Source organism: Anopheles gambiae, chromosome 3, assembly GCF_943734735.2.
Source record: "Anopheles gambiae chromosome 3, idAnoGambNW_F1_1, whole genome shotgun sequence".
NCBI classification, from domain to species: Eukaryota; Metazoa; Arthropoda; class Insecta; order Diptera; family Culicidae; genus Anopheles; species Anopheles gambiae.
Window position 1 is genome coordinate 13,122,501 of NC_064602.1, and position 26,641 is coordinate 13,149,141.

Consider the following 26,641-nt stretch of genomic DNA (forward strand, 5'->3'; position numbering starts at 1 on the left):
TTCATAACCGGGGCTGGGACAAGGGAAAGGGGTGGGATGGCAGAGCGTCTCAGTTCCGTACAGATACAATCCCTGGAACACATACAGACACATCCCCTAACACAAAAGCTTGATCCGGCTGCATATTCTGCTAGGTGTGTGTGTGTTTGAGCCACTTCATTAGCTCTTCGCCGTTGGGTGGGCCCTTTCTCACTGGTTCCGGACAAATCCGGCCGGGCTCCTCGATCAATAACCGCCTGTGAACCAAAGTGAGGTTAGGATTTGTTGTGGAATGTCCTGCACAAAGGTTCAATTTATTCCTCATCCTGATGGGCCGTAATAAACAAAGGGAGAGCCATGGCCGGGCGAATCACGCCGGCCCAAGCAACAGTATCTCGCATTCTTTCCCTCCACCCAAGAGACGGTGCGGGCAGGAGAAGGAAAGAAGGTAGGAAGGAAACGAGACTCTCGGGCGCGGTTAATAGTTAATGGCATCTTGGCTGAGGTTATGCAAAAGCGAGCGCCTGGCTAACTTGTGTCTGCCAAAGCAAAAGCACCGATATCCGGGATGGATGTCCGTGTCCGGGGGCGTCCGGGAGCGCTCGCCGAAGCGAAGGCTAACGGCAATCGATAAAAGCGAAGGCCCTCTATCTTGTCTTAAACGATTATGGCAATTAGTTAGCAAATTGTTAAATGAATCGTTGAAACTCCCAGGGCGGAAGTCTGGATGGATTTTGCGCACGGGAGTAAGGAATTTATGTTGGAAGAAAAATCAAAGCAAACCAAACGGTGTTTATACTTTTGATGGGATATGGAGGCAGCGTGGCCGAGCGGTCTAAGGCGCTGGTTTTAGGCACCAGTCAGAAATGGCGTGGGTTCGAATCCCACCGCTGTCAATGCGCTAATTTTGTGGATCAAAAGAGAGCTTTTTTAAAAATTTAGTGCATTTATGGAAACTGTCATACTATGACTACTAATAGCAAGTAGTTGACATGTCAAAAAAACCCTTGTGAAGCTTTATGGTAGCTTCATTTCTCCCAGTCTTCTAGTTTCTACAAAACAATGAATTGAGTACAATTTCTTTCTTCAAACAATATTTTCCTATCTTATTAATCTCAAATAACTTATAAAATGTTAAGCGTAGTTGCACTTTGCATGGTGTGAGAACGAAACATTTCATCAGATGAGCTACCACTACCGTCACCACACAAAAAAAAACCACCGGCGGATAGTAATTTTGAGTGTGGAGAGCTGTTTCTCAGAGCTTTTTCTTTCTATACGGGGCTTTTGTTGTGGGAAGGGGGACAAAGGTTTACTTATGTGAATTGGATTCTGAAATGAAAACAAGAACATATGCTAAACTGATTATCAACAGATCGAGGGCAAATTCCTCCGAACCGGCGTCGTCCTCCGTAACTGCACTGTTTCGCTTGACCTACTACTGCTGGTGCGCGCGTGTCCAGAGCTTTGTTACCGGGACATTCGCTTTCGTTTCGAGGGGAAGAGGTGTACGGGTCGAGCTCGATATAGCTGACCTACTACGATTGCTCTGTTTCGTGTGTATGTGTTGGGAGTACTACTTACCGACAGTCTCCGAACCGTCAGTCTTCTGCTATAAAGGGAGGCGTGCGCCCCGCTCTTCTTTTGAGGTAGTCGCTGACCGTGACGACTTTTCTGGGCGCAGTGAGGATTTGCTTGGAGGAGAGTGGGGTTTCCGAAGACAACAGTGGTTTCGTGACGATTGATAACGCGCGTAAACGAATGGCGCAATCTTCGTGTGTCGCGACTAGCCCTGCCGGAGTTGAATCACGTTCGCCGGCGCGCACGTTCGGCTAGGTGTGCGGAAAGCACCGCCAGAGGGGTTTCCCCCATCCGGAGGACACCACTGCGATGTCCTTCTTGCAAGGCCCCGCCCGACAACATTTTGGGGTAGAGGGGACGCAACGTTTCAGCACCAAACTGCACGCGACGCGACATTGGGTTGAGGCGTGCGCATAAGGGGGTGAGGGCAGTTTCGATGTAAAACGTGCATTTGTAGGCCTTTCGGTTTCGCTTTCGATACTTTCCCCCCAGGAGAGGGAAAGCCCCGGCGCCCGTGGCTCAACCCGTTCGGTAGGGGGGTAGTACACGAAGGTGTTCGAACTATTTGTGCATAAGCGTAGTTTTAATGCGTAGGGCTGATTTTTTTGTTTGTTGTTGATTTGTTCGTTTCATTTGCGTTATGCATTTTTAGCGGGTGCAGTTATCGGGTGTTTAGCGATTTTGAGTTTAGTTTTGTTGCTTTTTTTTTTGGAAACAGAATCGGCTAACTTAATATGGCTTCCAAAAAAAAAATAGGCAAAACGAAAGAGATCCTCTAATGCGGTTTTCTGATTAGGGCAATTTTTACGTTGGCTCTGATTAGATCGTGGTGCGGTTACATTATCATTTCCGGGATTTCTGTACTCGTTCATCACATCCGTTCCAATGCTTCGTTCAGTGTTAAGTCGCTGTTTGTAAAGTGCAATTGTATTTTTTTGGCTAATTTATACCAATTTTGTGACGATATTAGATTTTCCAAAAATAGGACAAACAATAAAAAGAAAACTGAATTTTTCTTCTTCCATCGTGAAGTGCCGACGATGGATAAATATTTCTGTTTTAGAAAAGATTGATTTGAGCTTGTAAGAGCTTTCAATGTGTAATGAATTTAAGTTAGTTTAATATTTTGAAATCAATTTCCAATCTTAGTATCGTGCAGTTTGCCGGAACGACACTTTACAGGCTATGGCTTTGATGTTAGTATCAGGTCAATTGTAAATGCTTTTAGCAATGATAAAGCAAGAAGGAAATAAATTGCTCCAAACAATCTGCCTTGCTCGTCCTTATCGAACAGGGAAAAGTCTATTTGTTTCGTTCATCCCGAGTGTGCCCACCCAAAGGAACGTTCTGAGTTTGATGCAAATCGAAATCTGTCATCAGCAGAACAGCGGCCAGGAAACGAAACGGAATAAGCTCAAGAATTCGTATGGTCATCTCCACCGATGGGTCTATGCAAGGGTGGGACGAGCTTACTGTACTGTCAAAAACAGATCTTTGCATGTTGCTAGAGACAAGCTAGAGCGGTCCCGTTACAATTCAACGAGCATAACAGGGGACTGCCGATACCAATCGCAATGGTTAGGAAATGTTGTAGACTATATTATTGAACTTGTTGTATTGCATGTTGCTTTTGAAGAGAGGACAAAACTGTCCTAAAGTGTCAGTTCCCAAAAATATGTTGGAAAATGTGTCAAAATTGTTTAATCTTCAACAAATACTTCATCACATGCTCTCTTTCTATCTCTCTCTCGTTACTTCTAACGGATTACAGCAGCAAAAACAAATCAGAAAACATAAGTGACTTAAGAAAAAAAATATAATATCAAATGTACGACTATTTTAATGGATACTGGTTTAATCAATGTGCAATAGTATGGCATGATATGTCCAAAATGCTAATGAGATTCTTGCAAGCTAATGTACTGCGAAAGCATGATGTGATGTGAAGCCATTTGAGCTTTTACGGATGGATGATACGAACTTCCTTTCGGGTTTGGCTTTTTGTTATTTCGTTTCTTCTTCTGATTTTGATTGAACCAATTCAATTCGCTACATTAGCATTCAACGGTCGAAAGATTTTTGTTTTTTTTGGAATTGTCCGAATGGTTTTGCAAAACCCGGCCAAATAGATCGGATGGAATGATAAGTACAATTTTGCGTTTGAACCAAATTGCATGAGCGTGTGGTTGGATGTTTACATGTTTGTTTACAAGTTCCACGATTCCGAATTCCGTACAATTCCACATTCCTTAGTCCACATTCCAGATTCCAGTGATTCGCAATTTTGTTATCGATTTAAGCTACGTTTTAGTAACGGTGCCTTACCTAGAAGATCCCATTCACCATTCGTCACGAAACTACTGACATCTCCACCTGCTTCATCTTGCAACTGTAAGTCTAACTGTAATGTCATGAAAGAAAACAACGTTTGTTGGCATTAGTTACAGACGGGTTTGGGGGGTGTTAATTTATGGAGAGAAGAGTGTTTCTGCTGTGTGGAGGCACACACGGCTGGCCGGCTGTGCCAGTCGAACGCTTGCTGTTCCTGTGTGTTGGTAGTCATGGTAGGCATTGTATAGCGCTAGATCTGTGTTGGAAGCCCGATACGCACAAAAGCCTACGGTTACACTCACGCACGTGTACTAGCTAACATTCACTTGGAAAATAAAACACACATTAAACGAGTTAAAAGCTTTCCTAATCATTAAACATAATGCGCTAGATTCTGGTAACTAAAATACAACTCAGAAAAAATTGGAAAAAAATAATTCTAGCGCTTTAAACTAAATTCGATTATTAATCAACAACTAAATTCACAGAACACTAATGTAAATACATAAATTCACACGAAATCATAAAATGTTGTTTTCTTAGGAAATTTAAAATAGAATTGAATTAAAATGAATTTAGTTTTCAAATGATTAAATTTAACTAAAATAGTTTAAATTGTTTTTTTTTTTCGTCAAATCAGCAGTGACATGCAGCGGTACTGAGACTGATAAAAACTGAAAGCGTCACTATAATCAATCCAATCACACAAAAAAAAACTTATACCTAATGCTCAGTAAAAATAAAAAGTGTAATTTAACAGTAGCAAGTAAAACACTATTATTTAGAATAAGGTAATAATCTGAAAACGGTTTCAGAAACGCTGCTTTGTGTTGGCTTCTCCTGGATCGCCGTCTTGTAATGTATAAGCTCACTGTTAAATGATTTGTTGCACTTCGTTATCGCAGCACTTTGCTTTGTGCCCGACTGACTGTTTATGAACTAAAATCGGCTCACGGAAGCTTTCCAGCTTAATAGATTTGCTGTAGAAGAAAGGCATTAATGTACTACAACACGCACAACACATGTGTTCGTCCTGTTTTGCTCGATCTTTGTCGTTTTGCTTTGTTGTCTGTTTGTTGGTTTACTGATGTTCGACGACTAAACCTTTATACTACCACCGTAAAGCATCACCGAGAGTCATTTTTGTATTAGCTTTTGCTTCATGCGTATGTGATTTTTAAGGGCTATGTTTTTCTTCTTCTGTTTCTGCTTTTCATAATTACTTATGAATATTTTATTAAAAGCAACTCAGGATCTCAGTGCTACTGAATGGGAATGGTATGATTATCATTCGATAGTTCGTATGATGGTTTGGTTTGGTTCTTCAATTCTGCTTCTTGTTTTGTTCCTCCCTTGAAGAAACCGTATCGACGAAGAGTTTTTTGAAGCTGTTCCCGATGCTTGTCAAATGACGCCAACGATCATTGATTACGATGGTACGGCTGTGCTACGGTGCATCAACAACATAGCGAAGCCCACTCAACACTACACCCCTCCCCCGCAACGGACTGGCACGGAGAGCCATTGCTGTCCACGCTGCGGGTGGCCATTCGCCAACACGGGAACAATATTCAAAAAAGTCTTCGACGGTCACTGGCGCTCGGTGGGTCGGAATGTTGCGTGTATGTTTTTATTTATGTTTTTCCTGCTAGTTCCTACCTGTGAGGGCGTTACAGCTCATAAGTTCATGCCATGATGACTATTTTTAAATGAGGATTTTTTGGTATAAAATGGAACGTTTTTTGCAGTTAGGAATTGATGCTTTTTGTTTCCTTTTTACACAAAATTAATGTTACCATCTCACGACATGAACTTAGAAAGCAGAAACTTGTTTTACTTTATGTCGCTTTTCCAAAGCAACAAACCATGTTTCAAAATTTAATAAAATAAGGTAAAACATAAGGTAAGCCGACAGCTTATCTGTTAACACGAAATCAATTCTTTAAAAAATTAAACACTCGGTAAAACACAAACACACATATTCTAACATTACAACCACAGAAATGAGTGGAAAACTAGTCTCCCAAATGATGGACAACTGTATGGGAGGAGTGGCACAAAAATAAAGGGGAAGTAAAGCTTTAGCAATAGAAGATGGTTACGCTAATCAAGCTGCCACTACGGTTTGCAACAACGGGAAGTCTTGGTACTTTGTCAAAAGCGAGGAAATGGCTGCTAGAATTGCACACACACAATCACTAGAAGAGCACAAGTTAGGAGAGAGGATTGATCAGAAGAAAAGCATCTCATGTGAGTGGCTGGAATGTAAAGGTGGAAATAACAACTAGTGCACCAGACTAATGTCTTCAATGAGGCAATTTCATGCCCGGAGATTTGATCTAAAGTTAATTGAAGATTTTACAGGGTGAGTGTTTGAATTTGTTTGCACTAATGTCGCAAATAATCTATTCGATTAGAAGAGGTTGGGTGCAATAAACAGCTAAACAAAAAGCAAAAATAAATAATCATCTAATCCATCAAACATCTTCGAATATCTAGAAGCATTCGGCAGCTGATAGATTACAGTTGCCGGTAAGCTAAACCCTGCCCGCGTGTGTTTTACCAAAGTAAACTGCAAACTAAAAATAACAGCCAATACACTGAATGACTTTCTAGCAATGAAAATAACAGAATTGCTCAGAGTAGCGGAAAATTCAACTTACGCAGATATTCCCATTTCATCGGAATAAAGCGGCACCAGTAAGTTGGATTTTCCCACCCTCCGATACCATTCTACTAGCTGGGCTACCAAACTGTTCCTCAAGAACGCGATAGTATTATTGGCTCTAACACCATAACCTAATTGTAAGTTAAGTCTAGCAGTTACGCTTGTTACAGGTTTGGTTTTGAGCTATGCCACTGCAAGGATGGCGCGTGTGTGTGTATGTGTGCTAAAGAAATTCTGTACATAGTTATGTTTGTTTGTTTTTGTTTTTTTTTCGATATTGTTGTTTGAAAGCATTTAACTTTACCTGGAAACCATCATATGTCCAACTACCAAATTTCATTTCACATCTTTGATCGTCAAATGGAAACCACGTTATATCTATTTTACATGTTGATTTGAAGATTCCTGGTGGCACATACAAACATGAACCATTATTGCGTACGACTACGTTTGTCGGGTATGTGCCATCAAAGCCTTCATCAGCACTAAAATATAAATATACGGTAATGATGAGTACATTGCCACTGCCAGCACGGTTGTTCTCGTTTGTTTTTTTTTGTTTAAGGGAAAGAAGATGAAAGAAGTTTAGTTTAAAGTTGTGGGATTTGTTTATAGAAATCGCAACAATTGGTTAGAAATGTATTTAATTAATAAAGATTTAGTGCATTTTTTATGTTTAGAGAAGGGAAGGATGATTGAAATGATATATACCTAAATGCGATTGAAATGAAAAATAACAAATAATTAATAAATAATTATGGAAACTTTAATAATATAGTGATCGCAATAAATGCAAGCAAAAAAAAAACATATAAAAGTCCAAACAAAATTGAATTAATATTAGCTTTTAAAATTTATAAAACCTATGATTTCACTGGAATCAAAGAAGAATGACAAAAATGTGAAAAATAAAGCAGACAAAATGAATAAGCAAAAGAAAAAAGAAAATACTAAAAATGTTTAAGGAATTATTGTTTTACAAATGCTATTGAACTATAACACAAAAAAGTAAGATTTCTTTTGCTCTAATCCAATTTGAATATTAATACAGTTGTTAGAAGCAACTATTGTACCTAGCTTAAATCATAACATGCAAACGTGTTGTGGAAATCAAAACATAAAAACAAATAAATTAAAAACCGAAATGTGGGAGGTTTGGATTGAGTTTTATGCAAATCGTAATGGATTTATTTCCTATTTTTTCTGATTTAGTTGTTTTGATTTCATTTTCAGAAGGTGCAGGAATTTAAAGAGTGAATAACAACCTGTTGTACATCAAAACATCTGGTTTCCATATCCGATGCGGTGGTATCCGCAGATCTCGCACACCACCATATTCCGATGTGTTCCACCTTAAATTCATATCATTCCATTCCTGAGTGAGTTGGTTTTTGTGTTAGATACATATACGTTTTTGTATTTTGTTTTGTTTTTTGAACAAAATAGATGAACAGAAAGAATCGTAGCAGTGTTATAATTTTTGGGTTCGATTGGTTTTTGTTTCAGTTTTGTTTTTGCGCATTAATATCGATCGAGAGTTTGCCGAAGTTTGTTTACAGTTGAGATGGGGATGTTGGGTGTTGGGGTTTTGGGGGCGTGTTGTTGTTTGAGCCGGGTCAATTATTTGTCCACCAGCCACCAGGCGCACGAAACAGTGATAGCGGTATTTGATACAATGGAATTCCGATTGGACAATTGCACAACAATCACGCGGTGCGTTGCAGTTAGACGGTGTTTGTATGTTTGTTTTGTGACGCCACAGAGACATACAAAACAAATATCCGATTGAAGATACGTGATGAAATGAATCAAAGCGAGTTGGAAGAAAGAGAGAGAGAGAAAGAGAGAAAGAAAAACACCATTTTAATAAACACATCTGATAGCGTGTCAGGCGCACTACGAAGTGAGCATCAAGTGATGCTATTAGTACATCGTATTGAGTTCATATGTTGGGGTAATATGTTGTGTAAAAAGTACCAAAAAAACTAAACAACATTTGTGCTCCAAGATCGTTAACGTTGTGTCACAATTGCAGTAAGTCACAAAGACAGATTTTCACGCTAGTTAGGGTTCACCTTTAACCAATATCCCAATGTTGGAATGTGTCCTAGTATGCTACTGCTGCTTCTCAATGTGCAAGAGATCTCCCGATACGGTGACGGTGACTCTTATTTGTTTTCCTTTTCAACAGCTATTCTGTACATAACTATTCCCAATGGGACAGCCCGTTCCAACTCACACACACACTGACACGCTGGATGTCCTTTCCTTGCCGTACAGCGAGCGACAAGGGTCCCTGTCACTTGTTATCTAATCCTTCGTCTCCGGGTAGTTGGCGAGTTTTGGGCGCTCCCTTATCGCTCGGGGGCAAATTTTTCCTTTTCGCATCATAGAGAATAAGGCAAACAAAAAAAAAAACCATAGAAACATATTCAAATTTTCACCCTCCCACCTCCCACCCACTCCTCCGCACCATCCCAATTTCGGCACCGGCATCATTTGCTGTTGTCTTCTGCAAAGATAGCTTGTTTACCAAGCCGCATGAATGATTCATTCCCGAGGCGTGATGAAATCGATCCGACCGTGAGGACGATGAATCTTCACTAGCGCATACACATACACATCCTTAGACAACCCACTCGTACACTCGCTTTCGTGTGGTGCTGGTGGGGATGGTGGTGGCCAGGCGGGTAGACTACTGACCGCCTTCCAGCGGTGACATAAGCAAACTAGACGCCTTTCGCCTAGACTTGGGATCGCCATTGGAGTATTTCCCCCGAGGATAGGTTGAAGCAATGACTCGGAAGGACGAAAATACGGGTACGGCACTCGTTCGAACATTGTTTGACATCACCAGTGTGTGTGTGTGGGTGTGTGTATGTGTGCCTATGATGAAGGCGCTTCCGAAAACCCCGGGGCACTGCTGCCCATTCCGGCAGCCCATTCGGTTCTAACTTTCTTTTGCCGGCGCAAGAAAACACAAACGACAGTACGCCACCCGAATGTTTAATTCGATCACGTGCACCGGAAAAACGGGAATCATCCATTTTGGTGTCGGAGGTCGAACCGAAACCAAGGTACGCGGTAGGCGAAGGGACACGGTCACGGTACGTTCGGTCGTTCTCGTGACCCTCCGCGTGGCGTAAGGAAATTGGCCACCGTTTGTTTTGCCGTTTGGTGTGTGTGTGTGCGTGAAAGAGACAGAGAGAAAGGAAAAGCCACCATACAAATAAATCGAGCACCTCGAGCCTCGTGGTTCGGGATCAGGAGTCAAACTAATCTAATTTTAAATTCCACACAAAAATCGCATATATACACACACACATACAGAGAACCCAAGGGTCACCAGAAAGGCACCAGGAAGGTACACGACTCGGGAGTAAACAATTGGAAAAGTGCTATCCATACTTGGGCGAGATTATTCTTGGCAATGTTCAAATGTGTATGTGTTTATGTGTGAGTGAAAGTGTGTTTGTATTAGCTTTGGCGTGAATGAAATAGAAGCACTTGAATAGAATTTTAATAGCCCGACAGGTTAAAGCCAATGATTTCGATCAGCACGCAGCAGTCGTTTATTGGAAAATATCTATGACATAAAGGCAATCAGAGATAACTCTAATAATGGGAATAGTTCGTGAAGAATTTTAATTTATGATCAATATATATTTGTTTGTTAAATTGGAGTAATTTAAAGCTGATTTAAGAGAGATTAGTACATACGATCTTCATTAAACTAATATGAATATCGTTAATATTTAATATAAATGTCGGTGCTTTATTGACATTCTTACTGTTGTAGAAAGTAATGATATCACTTACTAGTTTAGGCACTAGGTCACAGAGCTTTTAGACGAAGCTTTTAGATGTAGTGAAGAATAAGTTGAAATACGTCTACACCCGGTCTTAAATCCTGTTTTTAAACGTTTTTATAAACATTATTGGACTTCATATCAATCAATTTTAGGGGCTTAGCAGCATAAAAAGCTTTGCAAATGTCGTTTTTAAACACATCTTTGTATAAAAATCATCTGCTACTATAAAACAAAGCCATATATTATTGCAATATTCTTGAAGTAACGATACTTATTGTAGAAATATTCGCGATTCAGTGATTGCATCCCAGTAATTCTACTAAATTCTTCAATAATATCTCATTTTTTTATCAACTTCACAACTATTTCTAAAATAAAACAACTTCATTTCAGCAGGAAAATAACGAAAGCATTGCAATTATCACCTCCTTCTTTATCACAACTACGAAACACGTGTACATAGCTGAGAACGTGAAAACAAACAGCCGTGTCAAACTTTGTTGCGAACGCCAACTGCATCCATCGGTACCGGACAGCGACAGCGATTGCATTGTGCGAAAGCATCGATTTTGCACGTGTCATTAAAAGAGCAAAAGCAAAAAAAAACACATAAAACACCACACGTAAACAACAGCAGCATCACGCACACACTTCCGTTTGTCTCAGCGGAAAGGGGGCGTAAAAAAATATAAACCAATCGATTCAGTTACATGCGTCGGTGTTGCGTCGTTGGCAGGCAACTCCTGCGCCCGGTGGGTGCAAAATATGTTTAAATGTACAAAACATGCACCGAGCGACTGACACAAATCAAATAAAAACGCTCGAAAATGGTCATCGGAAAACCCCAGCTGCCAGTGGCAATGGCAGCTTGTCTGTACAAACAGAAACAGAGCGAAGGACTTCCATCCATTCATCGGTGGCGCAGGACAAACGGGAGCAAATTGGCACTTTTTGCAATCGATGCAGCTTCATGTACCTTCGCGGGCTACATGGAGAGTGCGCGCGATGTTGGTTGGAGTTTTTTTTTGTATAGTTATATGAACGTTGTATTTTGTATCGAATCAATGTTTCGGTTTGTTTGGTTTTGTGTAAGATATGCTATGTCAAATGGTGAGTGAGATGCAGCTTTTAAAGGGTTTGGTAAGTGTTAGTCGTAAAAAGCGATTGTTTTTTTAAGGTGCTTTGGTGCCAAACAATGTCGAACACAGGGTTTTTTCAGGAGTTCTGATAGTAACTTCTGGTACGTTGGTGAAAAAACTGTCATCTTTCCAAATTTTGTTTGTAGGAATATGGATACTATGGCATCCTTACATTTCCAACCACATTTCTAGTTAGAATTTTATTGGTCATACAATCCAATTGGTCATATCATTCACATCCCGTCACACAAGATTCACTGAAGTGACAGCCTGAAAACGTCTGTTATTATGAAATATATGAAATTGATTTAAGGCCACCCAAGTAAAAACGATTGGGAATGGCTGAGAACTGAAATACTTATCACGTTTTAATCAGCATTTATATCATTAGAAAGACATATTGTAACATCAAAAGCACCAATTTAAATGATTTTTGTATTGAAAATATAAAACCCAATCGAACGAAAAGTTTTCCGAGCATTTTAATCCTAAATTCATCTTTTCAAACCCTCTCATCTTCCCCACCCAGGTATTGAAATTCATCGATGGCATTAGACTTTTATGAAAGTGGAAAACTTTTTCCTTGGGTCATTAGGATGTTCCACCAAAACACATGCCCGTTGAGGCTTCTTTGTTTCGGTCGCTAGTCTTTACACATGCGCCCTTTGGAGACGGCCCAAGTGACCAGAATTTTTGCAATCAATCTTTAGTCCCGCAGGAATCGATGTAAACTTAAATTTGTGTATGCCATTTTGGAAACTGTACCACTGCTTATGTAAACGAATGACATCCTACTCTTTTTGAAGTTAGAAGCTTCTTGATTCCTTTTCAATTTGTACAAAAATATCACAAAAAATACACAACAACTAATCGAGCGAATGGATCTGTTTCAAATTAGCCCCCGATGATCCCTATTAGCTTTTAGTAGCAATAAAACTGACCAAAAGGACACCGCCATCGGGGCCACTCGGGACGGGACGAAAAACTCCAGCCACTCCAGTGCTACCAGGAACCTTCTTCCCGATCCCACTTAATCTCGGCCGCACTCAAATGGATAATTAATATTCGAGCAAATGACTGTGAAGGTTGGCACTCAGCGTAGCTGATCGGTAAACGGTCCTCCTCTCCACCGAGTCGTAGTGTACGGTCAGTCGTGGTTCTGTCCTGCTGCTGCTCCCAATGCTTTACTTCGAATTTCGTGACGTGTGTCTGGTGGAACGAAAGGGCAGATAATCCCACGGCCACACGTATGTAGGTGGAGCGCGTTCTTCGTCCTGGCAGCGCAGAACAGCCCAGCGGTGGCAGACGGTAGGATGCAACACGTCATTAAACACATTCATCACCAGTGCCAAGGCCAACCGATGAACGATGGGTACGCCTCGGGCTGTGATCCGTGTGTGTGTGTTACTAGCCTTAGCACATTGACTACTAGGGCTGGTTGCAACCCCGGGGATGTAATCAAATTATATGAGCTCCTAAAGTCCACATTTCTTCACGGGCGTGGTGTGGTTTTCGGTGGAAGGAAGAACGAACGGCACACAGACAGGAAGCGGCCCGGACGCTCCAGTCCGGATGGCGGAGATTAATGAGTTTTGCATGAAGCTGGACCAGATCGTCGTCTCTCTGCTGTCGTCGTCGGTGGATGTGCCGTGAGCGTTTGCTACCTTCGTTTCAATAGCAGCAGCAGCAGCAGCAGCAGCAGCAGCAGGTCCGTATCTCCCAGCGGTCATTTTGGCACCGGTTCATCAACGGACCGGTGGCACCAGCCTAGCACTCAGCAGCCCAAAATCCGTTCTGGGATTAGCTCGGAGACGTGCTGCTTCCTTCGCACGTGTGTGTGTGTGACCGGGACGGGGAGACTCATTGAAGTTGGCTTCAAGTTTCATCGAAGGGGTTCGTCGATGGGATATGGGGGAAGGGGCGTGTTTGGCGGGAGGCAAAAAAAAGTATGTAATTGATACCAGACGCCCCGCGTGAACTGAACCGTAACGCAACTCCCAAATGGTTGGCCGAGCCGTTGAGCGTATGTATGTGTGTGTGTGGAAGCGCTCGCACCGGTTGATGGTTACTGCCCCGTAAGCCCGCCGTGACTGATGATGAAGCTTTATGATCATCATGCTCGGTCCGGTGCATGCATGCCGGGGTGCTACAACACAGGACCTCACCACAACTGCCAGATGTAATTTATATCCCTTTTCGTGCTCGTACCCTGGCCAACCCCGGGACGCAATAAATCATAGATCCGTGGCCCGGTCCCGGATGCTGCTGCTGCTGGTGTGCCAGTGTTGTAGTGCTGGGTGACCGCGAAGCGCAAGGAGTACGGGGAGTGTATCAGTATCTCAGTTCCCGGAATTTGGTAAGCACACTTCAAAGAGGTGTAGCTTATGATGTCGGCGTGCTTTGTTATGCGGCTGCCCGCGTGCGCTCGCATGTGTGCGCTGGGTTAGATGGAAATGTTTTGCGGAAAGTAATCTCGGGCAGAATATTTATTAACCAAACGAAAGAATTACTGATATCGTCTGTGTTGTCTGACGAAAAAGAGCTCACCTAGGCGTTTAAGTGTGAAGCTTGTTGTAGTAAATAGTAAACTTGCAAGATGTTTGAGGTTTCAAATTAGATTTTCATTATAGCAATGTTGTTGCCAATCCAACTCGTTCGTTTTCCTATCATTATGGCTTCATTAAAAGCTAAAATCACACAGATATCTAAATGAAGGTGAAATGTATGTTTTATTCTATTTTTATTAGTACGACAGGTCTTTACTAAAAATTTTGAACAATAAATAATTAAAAATATTTATAAAATTCTACCTCAAAAAGATAAATATAATAAAAAGATTCAAAAAAGAAAGTAAGAAAAAGTGTGTTACGACCATTGAACTTCAATCTCTTGGCCACACAATCTTTTTTTTGCATTCTTCAGATACATTCAGGTTGAATTTTTATGAGTTTTTAGACAAATTGACCAGATTTTGAACGGCGAATATGATACAATTCGTCATAGATATCCTTTGGTTTTGTTTGAAACACTTTATCACAAATTTATGGTTTGAAAGCAATGTTTAGGGCATTTTGTATTTTTTTGGGCAGACTTTCATCGCTTTTGAGTTCGATAGATGATACGTTACGATATCAATCAATTAATTTTTATAATTAGCAATTACAAACAAGCAATATATTATCAATTTAGACAATATTTTCATTAAAATCGTCGTTTGAATGATCAAAACCAATTTGAATATTTCTTTATAGGATGCTTAAGTAAAAGGCACAACCTGATTAATTAAAAATTAAGCATTTTAGGCAATCTCCATAGCCCAATGAAACACAATGCTAAATGCTGGTCCTCTAACAATTTTACAATTACTGTGTGTAAATTAAAAGCTTTGTGCGTAAACACGTGCTAAGAACTAGAATACTAATCACACCTTCCTTCGCCCAAGGGAAGAAATTGTATTATGCTGTGACCAGTGAGAAGTTATTATTAAACGCATATTATCAAACACCTCCCAGTTTTGCGCGCTAACCACCGCTGAGCACGAACGAATCACACACGAACTGATTCCCCGAGCAATGAAACGCCTTTTTCATCATCATCATCATCTTACCCGGTCGGGAGGAGCGGCACCGAAACCAAACCCAAACCAAAGATCCAAACCAAGGAGCGGCATCATAAATAAGTAACGAAAATATGCCACAACGGCACAAAATGCCGGTCAAAAATCAACCTCCAAAATGATTGCGCCACACCGAAACCGCAGGAAAGCATGTTCACCGCGTCGTCAACGCGGGGCGGTCCATACCATCTCTACCAATGCATGCAACCGTGGCAGCAAACGGAAGATGCGTAACGTAACAAAAGAAACTGTAAAAAGAAAATCAAACCAACGAAGGGAAGGAATAAAACGCTACTACACTGACTGCTACACGCAGCACCAACCAGCGCGGGGACACGAGCCGCGGGGGCCGACGACCTGGGCGAGGTCCAAAATAAGATTATATTTCACCAAAAGCGCAATAAATTGCACATCATATTATGGTTTTTGCGGTGGCCATGGACCACTGGACGCGAGAGACAGAAAAGGAAGAAAAAAAACAGCACAGCTTACAATCACAACGACGGCAGGCGGCCGGAAATGTAATTCGTGCGGGGCCGGACAATCGACAGACGCCGCTGCGGCATTTCCGTGCGCCTTCCCGATGATGATTGTGGCTGGGAAGCGTTTTCGAGCTGGATTTTGCTGTTGCTTCAATGGTTTTTGGGGCAGAAACGCAATATACATGCCCCGGGAAGGGCTTTTGTCTGCGGGCTCTGCGGTGGGAAGACGAAGAAGCCAGCGAAACGAAAACGACACTCACACATACACACACACACACACACACACACACACACACACACACACCGGAGAAGGATATAAATAAAAGCTTATCTCGAGCTCGAATGGAGCAACGTGGTGGGCTGGCGAGCAGTGCCAGTGCCTTGCGCACCGTGCACTTACACCTCACAGAAAGCGTGATGAAGAACACACAAACGGACAGAAGTCGAACCTGTCGAAACAAATTGCTAGGCTCATATTTTATTTATTAAAGAGCGCTCGTTCTTGGTTCTCCGGTCTGTCCGGTCTGAAGATTTTTTTTCCGAGTTCAAGTTTTAAGTCCACTTGCTCCGGTACTGTGTCGAAGCCTGCGGGGAAGAATCAACACCAAAACCAAGACACAGGACACAGCTCCAATCGTGCCAAAATCCAAAAAGGGACGGGCTTTGTTTCGTACCGCATTGGCTTCCCGTCACATCACGGGTGCCTCGCGAAGCGTGTTATGTTACGTTCCACACGCCACACCAATCGAGCACTCAATGCAATGCTTTGCCGTGCTCGAAGGAGTGGATTTTTATTTTCCAGACTTCCTTGACTTCTCCGTTTTCTTTACCGGATCACTCATAAACTATCACTAGCCGGACCGGGTATGATTGCAATGTGTCGATTGGCGAAGAAAGGTATAAGAGCATCCAGCTTCTTTTTTTTCGTTTGCTGTTGTAGCCTTCGTTTTCCATTCCATCCCCATATCGTCCCTTCATCGAGGGTCGGTTTCCGGGGCCCGGAACAAGTAATCGAGTTAAAATTGTTTCCGATGTGAGATGCGAGTGAAAAATGTTGCCTAGCCTTGGCACACCAACCCGAGCACGTGATGATTATTTGGCTTTCGCTTAATGTGCTTTATATGGCGTTTTTTTCAGGGGGCGGCCAAGCGCTCGTGGCTGATTTGAGCGGAAATGGAGCAACACGTATCGCTATTATTTTGTGTTCTTTTTAACCCCAACTCGAGGCAGCAGCAGTAGCAGTGAAACCAATCGAAATATAGGGACAATTTTTAGCCTGCTGTTGTTGTGAGCTTTCTGCGATTGTGAGGTCAACGTGATTATCGGCCAACAGTAATCGATAGGTGTTTGTTTGCTCTTAAATTAAATCTAGTCGCGCTAAATGAGATCATTGCTTTGCGCTGCAAAGTAAACATCTCGATTGATATGGAACCAAAAACGACGTCGGTGTAGGAAAACCATACAGTAAGAAGTGTCCGGGGGGAGGGAGAAAAAAAACACAAGCCATCTAAGTTGACCCCGTGTGGCTCCACTCGCGCACGGCAGGCGGTAATCGTTCGGTAACGCAAATGGAAAGGTGCGGACCGCCCATCTCTGTCTCCCCATTGCAAGGTGTTAAAGATGATTGCTCGAATTGCAGCCAGAGGGATGCGCAGTGGCTTCGATGCATCATTCCATTCAGCAGCGCTTCGATTCCGACCTGCCCCGGGAGCCACACCTTGTCGATCGTACTTACGAGCTTCAGCCAAATGTTCGTCACTAGCAGCTGATTCTTTTCGTCCTGTAAACAAAAAAGGGGGAGAAGAGAAGAGTATTATTTAGCTTTGGTGTTGGTTGACGTGGGTATAATTAGGAAAACTTCATAAAAATCATATGGCATCATCGTCATTTGGCAGTGTGAAGAACAATGGTGCGGTTTGTTGTTACTGCCCTCGCATAATCAATAAACGCTAATCCATCAAATAAAGTTTCGCTGAGCCTCAGGTGTCACCATACGGAATGGTTGGAAGAGATGATTTTAAGTCATTAAAAAAGGGTCCGATTAACACATACAATATAACTCTTTTATGATGATTTTAAGATTGATGAACTTAATCGAATTTGCTACTGCTTTTTTTTTTTTTTTTTTTTTTTCTTTGGCTCAACAACCGATGTCGGTCAAGGCCTGCCTGTACCCATTTGTGGGCTTGGCTTTCAGTGACTAATTGATTTCCCCCCCATAGCAGGATAGTCAGTCCTACGTATGGCGGCGCGGTCTATTTGGGGATTGAACCCATGACGGGCATGTTGTTAAGTCGTACGAGTTGACGACTGTACTACGAGACCGGGCTACTGCTTACATAAGCTAATAATCTTTCTTTTCCAAGCATAGTTCTAGTTTTGTAGTGTGTTCAAAGTAACCAAAAAAATAATTTTATTATAATACATAACTATTTAAATTTTTAAACATTTGTTAAACTTTTGGTAATAGATAACAAAAATGTAGACTAGTGTAAGCCGTCAAAGCTCCTAAATGTTGGACATTAGTGTGAAGTTAACGTAGAGTATTGCAGAATAGTAGAGCCTTGTTAAGAAATGGATAGCAACAAGATTAGTTAAATAAAAAACATAGATTTTTTTTTTATATCCGATATAAACCACAATGATGGCTGGGTACATCAATTGGTTAGAGTTGTCGTTCTTTCTGCGTCATAACTCACGTATCAAGGGAGCTTCCTTGCCCATCATTCAATATGATCTTTGACATCATGGTTAAGTATCAAATGTTGCGTCAAGATCAGTCACTAAATGAGACTTCACGTATGACAATGATTTTTAAGTATGAAGTATGACTAACTAAGTTGACTAAGTTGAAGTATGACTAACTAACTAACTAAGACTAAGTTTTTTGCTTTAGATAAATTGTGGGATGCCTATTTGATATTATTAGAAGTTCAAAAGGACAGTGCATAGTTCATACAGTGATACAGTTCATACAGTGATACAGTTCATACATAGAAGCAGTGATTGCTCACACTAGCAAAATGTATTGTTTGATACAAACTAAGCAGCATTTCATAATACAATCTCACCACCATAAGTAAATAATGTACACGTATAATTAAAAAAAACTTAAAGCCACACAAATCCAATCTTATCCATCTAGTACCGCCGTAGAGGAGATTTAGCAGGGACTTGGGATGTTTTTCGTGCAGTATAAAACCTCCACTGGTTGCTGGGCAACACGAATCATTTACAGCACAATCAGATTTAAACCTTTGTGTCGTTAAAAAGGCGAGTTTATGTTTTCAGTAGCATATATTGCTTGTAAAACTCACTAAACTACGTGCATAATGTCAACAGCTACTACATTAATAAAAGGGAATTGCAACGTTGTAATCCAGTAAGGGATCTGGACCTCGAACTGAACGAAAAACTCATCTTCGGGACACATATTGAAAACATTATTGACAGAGCAAACAAAATGCTAGATTTCGTTACGCGACTGAATTTAGAGATCTTTTGTGTTTAAAATCATTGTATAATTGTCTAGTCCAATCCATCTTTTAGTTCAACTGTGTAGTTTGGTGACCTCAAACAATAGGGATTTGTGCGAAAATCTGTGCAACGTAGATTTACTAAAGTCGTGGTTTGTTGCCTCCCTTGGAGAGGAATTTTCAATAGGAATGACTACCACACTACCGTATGAATTAGTTTTAGCATATAAAATTAAGTGGCAAAGGTCATAGTCTATGTAGTACCAGACCCATAAATTGTCGTAATATATAAATAAATCAATAATCAATAAAAGTTTGAATTTGTTCTCATTTTGCATCAACATGGTTTGATTACTTTTGAAATATGTTAACTGCTACAAACTTCAATTAAATATCTCTTACAAAGATTGCATCTTGCAGGTTTACTTATGTTTCAAATAGCAAACAGCGGATAAAAACACACACAAAAGTTTTGACAAGGTTTCACAAACGTCGCATTGATTTTGCCTTCCGTGAATGCACCTGATAAGGCACCTGTAATTACACCGGTGACGGTGTGATGGTGGACGGTTGTGCCCTACTAGCCGGCAGGCTATCGGCGCTAATGGAACTGTCCTGTTACCCTAGTCACACTCTCACATAATTCCCGAATAGCCGGCATCAGGTTACAATCACTGCATCGAACATCGAACGAGGGCAAACAGAAATGCAAACGAGCACACATTTGCTCCACTTTCCATCGCGCCATAAAACGGGCATCCTTGCCTGCTGGGCATGTACGAAGGGGGAGGGGGGCAGGAGTGCTAATTGAGCCCCGATCCTTACCTGTGGATTTGCCCGCAACCCCGAGGCCTCGAGTCTGAGACGGTTTTGCAAAACAGCCGCCATAGCGCACCGAACGGTACGGATTCCTCCATTTTGCCAGCACGGTTTTCGGGAATGGAATGAACCTGTAAAACCCCGAAACCCCAACCCGGATCTTTACCAGGTGGTGGTGAAATTTACGGGGGCGTTTCTGGGGTCGGCTGTACTGCAGGGAGTAGAAGCGTAGATCGTGTTTGGGAAAATCAATTATGCAAGCGGGCCCACGGCGATGTGGCCCCAGCCACCCCCGGTGCGACTGGAAGGGATGACGGGTGTGACACAAAAATGATGCTGGTAGTTTTTCTCGTTACTTACATGACTCTTGCACATACATATATTAATGGAAGGGCATACAGGAGCAGGAGGTACACATTCACTCAAACATACGACAAGAGAGAGACGGGGAGAGAGAGAGAGAGAGAGAAAGAGTGAAAAAAGGGCAAACGAATCATCTTCCAGCTGGATGCTTTCGACCAAATATGGGATACGTTGTTATACAACGATGTAGACGAGGATGTTCCATCCGCTTCGAGCTGTTCTTCTTCCCGCCCGCCAGTTCCCTTACACAGCAGGTTTGGGTTAAAAAAAGGAACACGAAGCAACAGTCAAGAAACAAAACACCCTTGTTGCTAAAGAACGAGAGAGTAGCAGAAAGAGAGTGAGGTCGACGACGACTACGACGAAGACGACGACTATTTGCATCTCAATTACAGCTCCCATATCACACTTTGGACAAAGCCCTTAATCTCGAGCACACTCCTAGTGATGAAAATGGCAACGGCTGCAAGACGGTAGACGGAGCAGGGTAGCCACCACTACCATGCGCCGAACTTGAACCGGAATGGAGCGAAACAAGCCTCTGAAAGCGCTGGGATAGCTTGTTTCGCCTGTTCTGTGACTTACAATCAAACAAGCGGCTCTTGTGAGCAACAGCGGCACCAGCATTGGTACGAGTGGTGGCATATTAGTAAATGGTGCTACAACGGCCCAGAACTGACCTCGAGCATCGGAGCAGATGTGTGTCGGGCACGGCAATGAGTTCACGAGATGAGCACGAGAGCTTGTGGGCGACCGAGCAGCGTGGGTGAGAGAATCATTTATTTAAAAATTTACAAACGCAAGCGCACTGCACACTGCTGGCTAGCTGTGGCTGGGACTGAGACCGGGACCGAAGGTACTCCCATCCACACGTCCATTCGTCCTATTCTTTACGGCGTACACTTGAAGTACGGTTCTTTTCCCTAGATCAATTCGCAAGACCCATTTTGTTAAAGTGAATATTATATCCCCGTTTTCGTTTTTTGGGGGACGATTGGAACGGGGAAAGCGTGCAACTGGTTCAACATCTAGCGCAACCACGACCACCAAGTGGGAGAGCGAGAGCGAATGTGTCTGCGTTTTTTTGTCGATGTTGCTGTAAAAGGAGTAACTCGATCCGTTTGTACCGGGATTTTCCTTTTAGTCCTTTTGTTCCACTTTGCGCACCTCTGCCTGCGACGGCACCGGGCTCCACGCGGACGGCTCTCCGCGGTGAGCTGTAATAAAATTTCACAAGCAAATCCACTACAGCCCTTAAATGTGCATGTAAAATCACTTTCAATAACCTACCCACTTGTTCCGGGCGCACGTCTTGTTTCCCGGGCAAAAGGACACGAAAATGTAGAACCTGGGAAAAAATCCTGTAGAGTTGAAGGAGGAGTGATTCGGGATAAAAAAATAAGAATATGCCTTTTGTTTCACTGGGTACACCGAGGTTTTTTTTGGGACGAGTGGAACACAGTCATACTTGGCGGAAGAAACAGCTGAGGATGGAAACTTTTGAATCGATCGAAACTATAGCAGGACGTATTGGTGTGGGGAAAGAACACGAACACGAACCGTGACCGACTGTGTACGTTATGCACACTGGTGTGCAGGTTAAATATTCGCTTCAATGTAGTGTGATGTTGAATTGTTTCGTTTTTTTATGCTCGCTCGTTCGGAGGAAAGCGAAAAAAGAGGAAACTGTGATAAAAGTAAGCGAACGCTGCAATGCCAGTCCATTGCCGTTGTTCGAAGCAGAAGGTAGTTAGTGTAATCCTTCATGAATTATGGTGGTACGGTTTTTTTTTTTGGTTGCAATCGAGATTAGCATTTATGGGATTTAAATGGTGGAAATTGGATTAAGAGCATAAATCGAGCACCGGGGTAGAAATAGCGGAGCGTAAAGGATTGGGTGCGTTGGGTGTTGGCAAATTATTTTGTTTAAATTTTAAAGCCACATTGGCAGAGGCGGATTTTTTGAAAACAAAAAATCGTTTTAATCCCTCTAATGGGGCGCTGTTCCATTTTGATCCAGTGAGTTATCAGTATTATTATTGAATATTATTGATTATATTATATTATGAATTAATGATGATCAGAAGCTTTATGTTACTTATTTATTTTTTATTTATTCATCTATTTATCTATTTAATCGTGTGCCTGAAATGCTCGTTTATACTTGTTCTTTTTTTTTATTAATGATGTACTTTTGGATTAGGTCCGAGGTTAGTCAGATTTGACTATAAGTTATGAATTGTTATGTAGGCCAACGGCTAGATTACTATAATAAAAATAATAATAATAATAATAATAATAATAATAACAATAATAATACTAACAATAACAATAATAATAAAAATAATAATAATAATAAAAATAATAAAAATAATAAGAATATTGATAATAATAATAATAATAATAATAATAATAACAATAATAATAAAAATAATAATAATAATAATAATAATAATAATAATAATAATAATAATAATAATAATAATAATAATAATAATAATAATAATAATAATCATAATAATAATAATAATAATAATCATAATAATAATAATAATAATAATAATGATAATAATTATAATAAAAATAATAATAATAATAATAATAATAATAATAATAATAATAATAATGATAATAATAATGATAATAATAATGATAATAATAATAATAATACTAATAATAATAATAATAATAATAATAATAATAATAATAATAATTATTATTATTATTATTATTATTATCATCATAATAATAATAGTAATAATAATAATAATAATAATAATAATAAAGGATGATCAATCTAATGTGCTAAAATTGTGTTTTTTAATAAATCCGAATTTTTATTCTATATGTTCAGCATTAGACCACATTTAAAAGACTACAAATGTACAAATTTAGCAATTGACAGGGACATAAGCATAGTTTAGTCAGTTTGTTTTAGTTTTAGGAGTAAGTTTAAGTTTACCTTCTTATATAATAAATTGACTTCATTAAATTGAGTTCGTTTTATGAAAGATTTAAATTAAAAGAAAATGAATTAAGTTCTTTAAATGTGTTCATCTCATGTTTGTCTCATACATTTTTGCTATCAATTAAAATCAGAACTTACTTAGCGGTGGTTACAGTCTGTTTCCGAGTTACGTGGTTCTCGACTTACGCGCAGTCGGAGAAACGCAGTTTTCAAAATTATGACACATCTAATGTAAAATCAATGAATTGTCGAATGCAGCATAAATTGCATTTTTGGTAATCAATTTAATCCACTCAAAAGTTAAACATATCAGAATGTTCTGCACAAATTGTATCAAATAAATGATAAAGTGTATAAAGGCTTATTGCCTTTTTTCACGTTTCATGCGTCTTAAAATTGTCTACCAAAATAGTGGCGTGTCATAGCAGTTTTCACTTGAAACCTCAATTTCAATACTGTAATACTTAAAATAAAAAATAAAATAAAAAATTTTAAATGTGCAAAAGAGAAGGGAACATTTTTTGTTTCCTGAAATTTTAAATTTCTATCCACATTCTACCGTTCACACAGTGGGAAAATCTGTAGCTAAGTGTTGCCGGTTGCACGGTTCGGTAGTTTTAAGAGTAAGCTCAGCCGTATCCGAAAGGTCCCCGTGCAGGTAATAAAAATATGATTTTATTTACTTTTATCGCCCGTGCAGACTCAAAATTTTGGAAATAAATCAGTGCTGGAGCCAGCAAACAAAGCCAAAATAATCCTCGCACACATAAGCTCGCGTGCGCTATATATTTCTGGCACCGTTGGTGCAGGTGCATGAGGCATACAAGGAAGGAAAGCAGCGAGAAAAATAGGAGGGAAAAATGAAAATAAAAGCACAACCCACCCGCCCACAAAGGAAGGCGTTTGAAGTTTTAATGACCCGTGGCCAAAGGTTGCGCGTTCGATTGGCACTCCCGGGGACGGGGACCTAACGACTAGATCTTGCGTTTCCAGTTTTAACGAGCTTAAACGTTAACGATGTCTCATGCGAAGTAGAATCCAAAGGAATGGAATGGAAGGGAAGGAAAAAGAGACATAAGAAAATAGCACCATTTCATGCGTCTTCGTTTGAGTGAAGCGATGTTTTTTTTCTTCCCCCAGACACCGTGCCGTGGTCGGGCCCGCCTTACTGGATAAATCGATGCTCGCCAACTCATCAGCCCGATCAAGCGTAAAACAAATCGAAGCTAATCGAATTGTGAGCTATTTTTTCGCGCGCAAAGCAAGCAAAAGCAGCACACAAGAAGCGCTCAATGACCCATTCATCCTGGGATCGATTTTTCAGCAGCAACAGCAGCAGTTTGAGGTAGAACGTCTAGAACACCAGCCCATACACAGGGAGAGAAAAAGACACACAAAAATGGGACGATAATGACGCGGAATAAAACGGCAACAGCATGCAAATTTTGATGCGCAAAGCACGACACAAACAGTGCAAAGGTAGGGATGACTGAGGTCCCCAAAAATCCCCCTTAGGGAGAGTGAAATCCCGTTTTTTTTGTTGTGTCTGTGTGTGCAGATAATCCAGCAAAAGATACACTTGTAAATGCTAAAATCAAATGGCCCGCAAACAGCCAGAGATAAATAATTGCGCCACTCGTTTGCACGTCACGGTGGACAATGGACTACCCGCAGGGAGGGAGTGGCGGGTTGTGGAACCCACGGCTCGCTGTAAAATGGTGTAATAAAAGCTCAATGTCACGTCAACGAACTTACCACGTCAATGATTTGCATCAGCGTTAAACCAAAACTCAACTGAAGGGGATCCGATTCGTTCACCACCGGTCGCTCCAGGATGTTGTACGAGTCGAGCAGATCGTGCAGCAGTCGCTTCTCGTTGTATCCGGCCATGCACACTGAGAGGGAAAAAAACACATTGGAAAAAGGAAAAGATTAGATCGATGCCTGTTGGACAATAATAAATAAGAATCGCATTAAGAATCGAACAGCTATGAATCGTTAACAGAAAATTATTTTCTTTTTCCTCCACACTGTTACGTTTACTGTGCACTACAAACACATCCCGAAAGGCTTACATGTTTGTACTGTACAAATTGATAAACATTTTCTCTGCCTCCTTCCGGTTGGCCGTTCTTTTAAGGGTTCCGCACATAATTACACTTCATAATCTGCGCGAATGGAAATAAATAACTTCAGTTTGTGTTTCGACTTTGCTCCCGCTGCCCGCTGGAGTTATTTGGAAGATAGCGGATGCGACATCCAACGCAAAGTGCCGTTCCCCTCTGCTTGGAGGGAAATTAGGAAAAATCCTCTTTTATTAGTGCCGAAATGTGAAATGCGGGCAAATGAAATTCCTTCACCGCAGGCAGCAGCAAAGCAAGCACCGCATTACCGCTCGCAGTTTCCGCAGTCCTAATGGGAAACCGGTGCGTACGTGTATGAGCAAACAAGCACACAGAAACGCACGGACACACGCACACGATAATCGAGTGTAACATGTTCATAATACGGTGCTGGCGGTAATCGAGTGTACGAGGGAGAAAGGAAAGCGGGAGCCCTCTTCAATAGAGTGGCCCAGGATACGAAAGCTGCTTGAACCGTTACGCCTGGGCCTACATAAAAATTCCACCTTTCCTCTTCTTCCCTCATCACGGATTTCTCTCTCTCTCTCTCTCTCTCTCTCTCTCTCTGTCCATCTTCCGGGACCGGGCAGCGAAAAGGTTGTTCGTTCAATTTTCCACGGGATTACGTTTTTGACACGGGTTTGGTGAGGGGAGGAAGCAAGAAGGTAAGAACGTATCATCCGCTTCGGTAAACTCGAGTCGTAAAGTTTCGGATTTAAGAATCCTTGGTGCCACCCGCACCCCTTCCCCCATTATTCCTCCACATACGCCCAACATTGGATGGAAACGTGCCCGAACCGTGGCTGCAGCAACGTCGAACGTACGCAGCCAAATCGCTGCGGTAAGGCACCATGCGTCTCCATCGGCTGGAACAAAGCTGGCGAACGAGGTGAATTAATGATGTTGGCAGCAACGGGAGACAAAAAAGAAGCCTAAACAAAAACGCAGAACATTATCTACAAGCAGGAGTTGCATTGAATTGAAAAATTAACTCTAAATAAACAGACAATTTCGAGCGAGGCTTCGGTAGACAACGAAAGCTTGCAAGCATCGGTGCTGTGAAATGTGTTTCAATTAATATTATTAAACGCCTACCGGACGAACTTGCTTGAGCGTGTGTTGTTAGTTATGACAGGTTAAAATAACTCACAGTGAATTCGCTTTAGCTCCAACAACACATTTCACCGTAAAGAATGTCGTATACAATGGCATACTAACGGAGGCCCAACAAAAGGGGAGGAGGGATAAAAAAAGAACTCCTCCAACCTCACTCTGCACAACGCA

The 26,641-nt window shown here is 41.3% G+C and overlaps 1 protein-coding gene and 1 non-coding gene across 2 annotated transcripts in view; one reads left to right on the forward strand and one right to left on the reverse strand.

Moving 5' to 3' along the window:
• The window catches only part of LOC1275447 (neuronal acetylcholine receptor subunit alpha-7), a 104,193-nt gene that overhangs the window by 23,511 nt on the left and 54,041 nt on the right, over positions 1-26,641 (reverse strand). Inside the window, exons 4-8 of the mRNA XM_061653071.1 lie at positions 24,990-25,129; positions 17,344-17,388; positions 7,825-7,934; positions 6,864-7,044; positions 3,886-3,961 (exon numbers count right to left, since the gene is read on the reverse strand). Of these exons, the coding sequence (XP_061509055.1) occupies positions 3,886-3,961; positions 6,864-7,044; positions 7,825-7,934; positions 17,344-17,388; positions 24,990-25,129 (552 nt within the window). The remainder of the gene's footprint in view (positions 1-3,885; positions 3,962-6,863; positions 7,045-7,824; positions 7,935-17,343; positions 17,389-24,989; positions 25,130-26,641) is intronic.
• Positions 796-875, forward strand: Trnal-uag (transfer RNA leucine (anticodon UAG)). Its single transcript has one exon. It is a non-coding gene; the product is annotated as a tRNA-Leu (tRNA).